The 10,074-nt window shown below is 39.2% G+C and overlaps 1 protein-coding gene across 1 annotated transcript in view; it reads left to right on the forward strand.

Moving 5' to 3' along the window:
* Nucleotides 1-2,359: 2,359 nt before the first annotated feature.
* Nucleotides 2,360-10,074, forward strand: part of LOC103518360 (phosphatase and actin regulator 2) — a gene marked incomplete at its 5' end in the record, with an annotated part of 10,143 nt that continues 2,428 nt past the window's right edge. Inside the window, 4 exons of the mRNA XM_008483423.3 lie at nt 2,360-2,534; nt 2,957-3,113; nt 3,917-4,103; nt 9,348-9,493. Coding sequence (XP_008481645.3) covers nt 2,360-2,534; nt 2,957-3,113; nt 3,917-4,103; nt 9,348-9,493 — 665 coding nt within the window. The remainder of the gene's footprint in view (nt 2,535-2,956; nt 3,114-3,916; nt 4,104-9,347; nt 9,494-10,074) is intronic.

A 10,074-nucleotide genomic window follows, 5' to 3' on the forward strand; every position in this document is an offset into this window, starting at 1 on the left:
ATTATTATTATTATTCGCCAGCCTAGCTAGCTTGGAAGGTAGCGCGTCTGCCTTGTAAGCGCTAGGTCGCGGGTTCAATTCCCGCCCGGGGTGGATTTTATCCTGAACGGACAAAGGCTGGCTTTCTCCTATCCTGTCTATTCTGTTTTGGGACGATAAAATCGACAGTTAATCGATCTGTCAAACCCCCATCAGGGAGGAAAAAACGCGCACGCACATACACAGCCTAAATAAAATAAATCTACAAGTGGCCACAACACGAAATCATAAGTGGACCAAGGGACCAAAGAGCCCCCGCAAAATCCCAAGTTCTTCAAGAGTGACTTCAAACAATAATAAAAAAAAACCATTCCGCTATGTCCCTATATTGCTTCCTCTCATTTCACGTTTCCGCCTATCAGTTTAGTGCTAGGGGAGTGACGAAATGAGCACAACACCTCACACACTCCGATATTATGACATCACGTATGTAATGACGTCACTGGAATTTATTGCCAAGATAGCTCAACAGATTTATTAGCAATGCAAAATAGATTTATAGGTGTTTTTTATGAGCACCTGCTTCAATGCCTCAGTTTGTTATGTTTTTATAAGTACCGGCCTACATTCCCTATGTTTTAGGCTGACAAAGCGATTCACTCTATTGGTATTTTGCATTTCGGATGTCCCTCTGTTGGTTTTTTTGTTTGTTTGCTCATGGCTGAGTAATGTATTTTGGAGGCGAATCCGAATGAACAATATGCCGAATGCCGAATCGAGGCGAATCCGAATGAACAATATGCCGAATCGCTTCGCTATGAGTTGTCACTAAAAAAGATAACTATGCGGGTTAATTTCGTCTTGGTTGACTCTTCTCTTGGGAATGCCTCGATTTCATAAACAAAGCCAGCCTAGCTTGGAAGATAGAGTCTGATACCTCATTTATACTGCTCCAATTTTCAATTATAAATTGAACTGGGTTTCAAGCATAGCATAGATCAATCCTAGATTGATCATAGATCAATCCTAGATTGATCTCAATTCCAATTAGGTAAACCCCGCTCTTAAAAGTGCGAAGTCGCGGGTTCGATTCCTGCCCTGGGCGAACTTTATCAATACACAAGGTTCGTTCTCGGAACGACTGATCTTCTCCTATTCTGGTCCTCCTCTCGGTTTCGGAACGATGAGACCTCTGTTGTTACAGTTCTGAGTTCCCTCTATGAGACCTCTTCAGAAAAATCTCAGGAATGTTGTCTATTACCCTTATTTCTTTTGAAGTATTCGTCCATTTCACACTTCCCTACTTGAGTTTTCTATAAAATAAATCCACTTGTCCATTAGAATCTTAGTAAAATGTACGGAGTCGTGAGCGAACTTCCTACAAATTTCTCGGAACCTGTCCACAATGACAAATTTCTTTTAATCCCTGTTTTTATTTTTTATTTTTTTATTTTTTTTTTTTTTTTGCCAGCCTAGTTAGCTTAGTTGGTAGTGCGTCTGCCTTGTAAGCGCTAGGCCGCGGGTTCGATTCCCGCGCCGGGGCGAATTTATCCTGCTGGGATAATGTTCGTTCTCGAAATGGGAGCTGGCTTTCTCCTATCCTGTCTTGTCGCTTGCTCTCTTCGATTTCGCGGACGATAAGGACCATAGCAGTTTAAGTTCCCTCTCTGTCAACCTCTAAAAAAAAAAGAAAAAAAATTATGTTTCTTTATATATATATTTTTATCACCCACTTGGCATTTTCCGCATGAAGCCCCAAGTGAGAAACTGATTGATTGTTATTACCCAACTCCTATTTATCCACGTGCATAAGTTTGAGTGGCTATCCAGTTGATTCCGCCAAACTGGGTTTCGCGGCCACTGAGGGAGCCCGTGAAGTGACTTCAGAGACCCCCGGAAGATTAGCATTAAAATACGGTAAAGAGCCGCGCGGGAGCATTCATCAGTTTGAAAAGCAAAAAAAAAAAAAAAATCAGCCGTGTACCTATAAGAAAAGTTCTGGCACTCACTGTGTAATCAAAATATGTATTCTTCATTGATGACATTAAAGAGCTTACATGCAGTGTGTGATATCATGTGTTGCGCGTTGTGATAAAGTTCATCGAAGTCAAAAATTAGAACCACACCTGATTACTATTTTCATAGTGTTTTTTTTTTTTTTTGTTTTGTTTCGTTTTGTTATTATATATTGTTTTTATCCCATTCTATTCTATTTTATCCCATTCCATTCTATATTATCCCATTCCATTCTATTCTATCCCATTCCATTCTATTCTATCCCATTCCATTCTATTCTATCCCATTCCATTCTATTTTATCCCATTCCATTCTATTCTATCCCATTCTATTCTATTCTATCCCATTCTATTCTCTCTTCTATTGCAGTGCTCGTCCGGTCCGGTTCGGCCTGAGCATGATGGAGGACAAGGAGAACGTCCGGCCACAACCCCAACCCCCACCCACCCTCACCATCTCCAACAGTCATCCGGACCATGATGACGATGACGATAGTGATGATGGTCCGATACTGTATAGAAATGATGACGATGATGACAGTACTTCCCGAGATCAATAGGCTAGTATAAACAACCTGTTGATATTAGTACCGGTACCGCTTTCGCATGAATTCAACGCAACGATGCGACTGTCCGGCAGTACAGTGAGTAGCGCATACTAGTAGTGTGTCGAAGTTCGAGGTATTCGTTGGTATTGTTTGACAGTTAGCGCATACTAGTAGTGTGTCGAAGTTCGAGGTATTCGTTGGTATTGTTTGACAATGGAGTAGCGCATACTAGTAGTGTGTCGAAGTTCGAGGTATTCGTTGGTATTGTTTGACAGTGGAGTAGCACACACTAGTAGTGTGTCGAAGTTCGAGGTATTCGTTGGTATTGTTTGACAGTGGAGTAGCGCATACTAGTAGTGTGTCGAAGTTCAAGGTATTCGTCGGTATCGTTACTATGTCCGCTTTCCTTTGCAGATCAACTGGCGTCCAAGATAGCCCGCAAGGACAGTTTGGCCATCAAGCTGGCGCTGAGACCGGACCGTCAGGAGCTCATAGATAGGAACATCCTCCAGGTGCAGAGCGAGAAGGAACGGCAGGAAACCAAGCAGGTCATCGGAGCCAGGCTCATAAGGTGAGTTTTCAATTCACGGGACATAGGTTGGGTTTAATTTAGGGGACATAGGTTGAGTTTAATTTAGGGGACATAGGTTGGGTTTAGGGGACATAGGTCGGGGTGTCTCATGATATTTCGCACATATCATGAGACACCCGGACAAATACAGAATCCTGCACGCTATCATACAAGGGAAACTCAATGGCAGAAGACCGAGGGGAAGAAGGAGACATTCATGGCTGGGAGATCTCAGAACCTGGTTCGAGAAATCCTCTGAACAACTATTCAGAGCTGCACAAGACAAACAAGAAATAGGAGTCATGATAGCCAACGTTCTCTAGGACACGGCACTACAAGAAGAAGAGGTTGGGTTTAATTTAGGGGACATAGGTTGGGTTTAATTTACGGGACAGTGCACTAGTCCTAAACTAAAATGGACGCGGCAGTCGCTTCACACAAGGGAGAAGAGACCGCCTTAACATAATAATGATAGGTTGGGTTTCTTTAACTTTCTGTTTATTTTAGCTCCTAACAGACTCTGTTAGCTTAACAGACTCTGTTAAGCCAATAGTATACAGATCAAATGGAACTAGCTGAACAGTCCTGTTATGCCTATACAAATATTTTAGGAGATGAAAAAATATTAGTGTAATCCAACAATACAGAACTCGGGTCCTCCGGAGTGCAAGCCTAGTGTCATACCCACTCGGCCACGGAGGCTTTAATCTTTTTTTTTTTTTTACAAGAGATTGTACCTACCTTGGCATCGGATTTGCATTACTTCAAGGATATTAATCTTGCTTTTCTTCCCCCCATGACAGGCGGCTCAGCATGCGGCCCACGGTCGAGGAACTGGAAGACCGCAACATTCTCAAGAAGCAGACGGCGGCCGAGGAGAAGAAACTGAAGGAAGAAAAGAAGAAGATGCTGCTCCGGAAGCTGAGTTTCCGACCCACCGTAGACGAGCTGAAGGAGAAGAAGATTATACGCTTCAATGATTATATTGAGGTGAGAATGGCAGTAGAATATACCTTGTTTAATGTTTATACTACTAGTCTAAGAGATGGAGGAGGTCCACCTTGCAATAATTAAAACAAGCGATTTTTTTTTTTTTTTTTTTTTTTTTTTTTTTTTTTAGGAGGTCCACCTTGCAATAATTAAAACAAGCGATTTTTTTTTTCATAGGATCGTTAGGTATGGTAGGGGAAGTGTCATACTAAAATTGAGACCTCGAGAGTCAAAGAGAGAAGGAAGACAGGATAGGAGAAGGCAGCCGTTCCTAGAGCGAACATTATCCGTATAGGAAAAAATTCACCGCGGGTGGGAATCGAACCCGTTTTAATTCTTAATAGAGGCTGTTTTTATTTTATTATTTATATGTAACTTCTCACTTTTTCGAATTTCACAAGTTGAATTATGCATTATAACAGTCCAAGCATCAGTTGACATGGCGTCATTTATACTTTTACAGTAGCGCTTAGAGAGCGAGCAAGATTTGGCGATCTTGCTTAATTTTTGAGAAAATGGCATTTCTATAGAACTGTCATTTCAGTCATTTACAGTATCTATAACACGAAATAAAAGCTTCTGCTACGAAAACTTTTGAACCAATCAGAAGGCGCCTTTCGTTCCTTTTACTGTGTGGCACAGCACAAATATAACCGGCTATTTTGTGAAGATTTTTAAAGGAAGATTTTTAAACGATGAAGTGTTTACAAATATTACCTAGGAAAATGGCCTAATAACTAATACCTTTGCCTTTGTAATCAAAACAACACAAATATTAGGTACACCTTTGAATTTATCGAAGGCCAGCTTAGTTAGCTTAGTTGGTAGTGCGTCTGCCTTTTAAGCGCTAGGCCGCGGATTCGATTCCCGTCCGGGGCGGATTTTATCCCGAAGGAATAATGTTCGTTCTCGGAACGTGTGGGACCAAATTTTCGACCTCGAAATCCCAGGGGATAATTTTTGGGCGCAAAAAACCTCGAAAAAAGTGCATACTTTTGGAACTTTTTTTTTTTTCAGTTTTCCGCCTATAACTCCTCAACCACGCCCTTAATGTAAAAAGTAAAAACATACGTTTAAAGCTGAGAAAATTTCCTTTCCTTCTTTTTCGGCCGCCAAAAGTTCTCCCCTCAACTCTCGAGGTCTCGATTTTAGTATGACACTTCCCCCCACCATACCTAACGATCCTATGAAAAAAAAAAAAAAAAAAAAAAAAAATCGGTTGTTTTAATTATTGCAAGGTAAGCCATTGTTAAATTCCTCCATCTATTAGTTAGACTATACCAGCATTGGACTGAAAAGTTCCTTTCAAAGTCAAAGAACAATAAAAATGAGGAACAACGGAATTTATCTTTTTCTTCTTTCTACGACTTCTAGATCCCGAGATAAATCGATGTAAAAAATACCGACAAATCTTGTGTCTTGACGTGACGGCATACGCTCTCGTACGCGATGGAGTCATAGTTCATGACTCCTTCAAGATCTCCTTGTTTGCGCGCATTTCGTGAACTTTGACGACACACGCGTTTGAACTCTTCATTAGTTAGAAGGGAAAATAAAAATTAAATTTTTGACCTTAGATTTGGATATTTACAACCTTTTACATAGATATCGACCTTTTTTCACAATGTTTACCCAAATGCAACTGCTCCATTGTTTAACTAGTGTTTTTGATTTTTTTTGTTTAACTAGTGTACTTTACAACTGTAATTGAACTCACGTGAAGGGGTAAACGCTTCGATGTGAGAAACATCTAAAATAAGTGTGCACACCCGTTCTAAAGATGGTTGCTGCGCTTGGCGGTATTTTGACCGCTTTTGGACAGATTTCGACCGTTTTTTGGCGGTTTTCAGCTATACTACAAAACGGTTAGAGATATTGTAAAAATTAGGGTAAAAGAACACTCAAATAAGAATCATTCAATAGGATAAGGAAAGTCGTGTGTTGTACAAGAAAGAACACTCAAATACAGATTTCGACCGTTTTTTGCGGTTTTCAGCTATAGCGACAAAACGGTTAGAGATATTGTAAAAGTTAGGGTAAAAGAACACTCAAATAAGCATCATGCAATAGGATAAGGAATGTCGTGTGATGTTCACACCAGATTTTTTATACAGAAATAATACATTGAAATGGGGGTCTTTTCTGACGAAATTCCTGTGTGCGGAGTCCAGTATGTAGGACTATTGCACTCTACCAAAATAATAACAAATGAAGGACTATTGTCAAAGTCGAAGTAGTTAAACACCTTACGTCAAAAAGTGGTTGGATGGAAGAGCTCATTTCTGAGAATCCTGCCACGTTAAATGAATCTTAAAAAAAATACCCGTTTTTTTTTTTTTTTTTTTTTTTTTAAATTTTTTTTTTTTTTTTTTAAAAAAATATCGCGATTTTTTTCAGTTTTTCGCGTATAACTCCTACACCTTGCGTCCTACGCAATCTTTCATCCATATTAAAGTACACAAAATTTCCTACATGATGGTGTGGTCAAAATTTACTTTGTGTTCATTTGTAGTGCTGTTACAGCAGCCTGTAGGTCAAGTAGGTGGCCGAAAAATGGTCGATTTTTTTTTTTTTTTTTTTTTTTTAAAAGGTTTGAAAGTTACAATTAAATACAATAAATCGAAAAATAGAGACAAAAAAGGGGGCTATTTATAATACCTAAATATAAGATTACTACAAGATAAGATTACATTACTTAAGATAAGATTACAAGAAAGATTGCCTAATATAAGATTACATTACTTTCCTTCCTATTGGTAAAGGATAGGGAAAGTAAGATTTTTTTTCCAAATCATTCATATTACATATCCTACTTATTCTTCTTTGAAAAACAAATAAAGTAATCCGATTTATGTTAGTAAATAAATAAAATAATAATAATTATACCTTTTTATTACTATTGTAATAATAAAGGAAGGACAGACTGAAAATCGGCGCAGCGATAGCTAAATTAATGGACAAGTTCAAAATTGATCACAGAAGTTGACCAACGTTGCGCGTGGTTAGTATCTGGATTAGTGACCATCTGGACAAGCGCGTACGACATAGACCTCCCGCATCTAATGTAGTACCTAGTTGTTTTTTTTTTTTTTTTTTTTTTTTCTTCCCGGGTTTTTTTTTTTTTTAATTTTTTTCTTTTTTTTATCCCCCCTTTTTTACTCCTAGAAATCCTTCAATTTTGGAAAGTCCAACAAGTTCTGAAGCTTATGGAACTCCAACGGTCAGTCCTGAAATGCAAGTGCCTCGTCGTACTACTCGGGTAATTAGAAGAACCAGAAGATTAATTGAAGAGATGTGAAGGCTTATCCTGACGAAGGGAATGTTGTGTATGATGGTGGTTTCGAACCAGTGTATTTCGGTTTTCCAATATCCAATATTGGCTAGAGTGAATTGATTCAATCCTCAGTCTTGATTTTCACTCTGGTGAGTCCACACAAAATAAATTCGTTCCAATGTTCTATTTTCAAAGTGATCTTTTCTTACTACATTAGAACTCCAACTCAACAAGATGCACTGATTTTTTATTTTTATAAACGTAGAGTTGTTAATTCTTCTAATTTTAAGATTTTTCTTTTGATACAAAACTATGCAATAAGCAAGAACTACGTGTTTTTGTTTGCTGTCTTACGAAAAATGTGAGTCAATGAAAGTGTAAAAAAAGAGCGAAATTCCAAAAGGGCGCGAACAACCTACTTGTAGTGTGAAAGCACCTTTAAGCAGAAAAATCAAGGAAAAAAATACCTACAAATGTGTAATGGAAGGAAAATCATGTTAATGAATACTTGGATTAGGCAATTTCTGGCAGGGTTGTGCAATGTTGCCAACAGTTCCTGGGACAATTCAAGTGCTTGAAGTTGAAGCGGTATTGTCGGAAGGTGCATCGTTTTCTTTGGACTCCTCTTCAGTCGTATTGGGTTTGTTACTTTCTGGTCGCATAGCGGGGAACAAAAGAACCTCCTGAAAATGTAACAAAAAGTGATAAATTCATACGAATAAAAATAGAAACATACAAGACCTTTGCTCTCAGTTCCTGTGAGTAAAAGAGATGAGGCCGGGTGAGGTTAATGTGAGTAGGCGGGTAGCTTGTAGCCGAATCAAGAAAAAACCCTCTCGTCACGAAAATCTTAGCTGTTATACAGTGACTTTAACTGATTATAAAAGGAACAATATACCCTTTTTACTTTCCTTATCTGTAGGAAGGAAAGTAATGTAATCGGGCGAAGAAGAAGAATTTTTTAAAGAGGTTTGACAGAGGGACTTGAAACTGCTAAAAGCCCTTATCGTCCCAAAAGCGAAGAGGTAAGGAAGACAGGATAGGAGAAAGCCAGCCGTTCAGAGAACCAACTTCATCTGTTTTAGGGTTGGGACATCGACATCGATGTTTTGAAAACATCGATACATCGGAACAAAAACATCGATGTCAACATCGATGTTTTTCTTTCGATGGAAACATCGAACATCGATGTTTTATTTTTCGATGTTCGATGTTTATGGTTTACCTCTGCGGAGTTTGTGGTTCCTCATTTCCCATACCGAACTTAAAATTTCCCATACGGAATTTACGCGGAAAGGACCATATAATACCGAAAATCCGAAAAACATCGGAAATCCCGATAATATCGAACATCGATGTTTTTGATTACGATACATCGGATACTCGATATATCGAAGTTTAAAAACATCGATGTATCGAACATCGATGTTTTCATCTCGATGTCCCAACCCTAAGTCATTTACAGTATCTATAACAAAAAATGAAAGCGTCTCGTCTGCTACGAAAACTTTTGAACCAATCAGAAGGCGCCTTTCGTTCCTTTTACTGTGTGGCACAAATATAACCGGCTATTTTGTGAAGATTTTTAAAGGAAGATACGATGAAGTGTTTACAAATATTACCTAGGAAATGGCCTAATAACTAATGCCTTTGCCTTTGTTATCAAAACAACACAAATATTAGGTACACCTTTGAATTTAAATCGAAGGCCAGCCTAGTTAGCTTAGTTGCTAGTGCGTCTGCCTTTTAAGCGCTAGGCCGCGGATTCGATTCCCGTCCGGGGCGGATTTTATCCCGAATGTTCGTTCTCGGAACGGCTGGCTTTCTCCTATCCTGTCCTCTCTTCGATTTCGGGACGATAGGACCTTAGCAGTTACAGTTCCCTCTATCAAACCTCTTGAAATAATAATAATAACAAAATGAAAAATGGAATATAGCGTTTACTGATGAAATTTATCTCCCCCCCTTAGGTGACCCAGGCACACGACTACGACCGACGCGCGGACAAGCCGTGGACCCGACTCACACCAAAAGACAAGGCGGCCATTCGCAAGGAGCTGAATGAGTTTAAGTCGAGCGAAATGGAGGTGCACCAGGAGAGTAGACACTTGACCAGGTAAGATCCATAGGCTTCATTACTGTTTGACCGAACCTATTTAGATGGTGCAAACCATTTTTACTTTCCTTATCCTATAGGAAGGAAAGTAATGTAATCGGGTCAAATTTTCGATGGTCAGTTTTTAGTGTGGTAAGATCCCTAGGCTTTATTACTGTTTGACGGAACCTATTTAGATGGTGCAAACCATTTTTATTTTCCTTATCCTATAGGAAGGAAAGTAATGTAATCGGGTCAAAATTTCGATGGTCAGTTTTTAGTGTCAAAACACGTTTTGAGGTCCCTAGAGCCTAAATTTGTTTCAGCCATTGGTCCGTGTGTCTGTCTGTAAACAAAATATCTCGAGAACGGTAAGAGCTAGAGACTTGAAATTTGGTATGTAGATGTCAAATGTGACGGATGCGACACGAAACTTTTGGTTAAGACCGGTGTAACGCTTGGCGGCATTTTACTGCTTTTTGGCGGTTTTCGGTGTAATTTAACAATATCTCGAGAACGGTAAGAGCTAGAGACTTGAAATTTGGTATGTAGATGTCAAATGTGACACGGATGCGACACGAAACTTTTGGTTAAGACCGGTG

The sequence above is a fragment of the Diaphorina citri genome, unplaced genomic scaffold, assembly GCF_000475195.1.
Source record: "Diaphorina citri unplaced genomic scaffold, Diaci psyllid genome assembly version 1.1 scaffold2166, whole genome shotgun sequence".
In the NCBI taxonomy this organism is placed as follows: Eukaryota; Metazoa; Arthropoda; class Insecta; order Hemiptera; family Psyllidae; genus Diaphorina; species Diaphorina citri.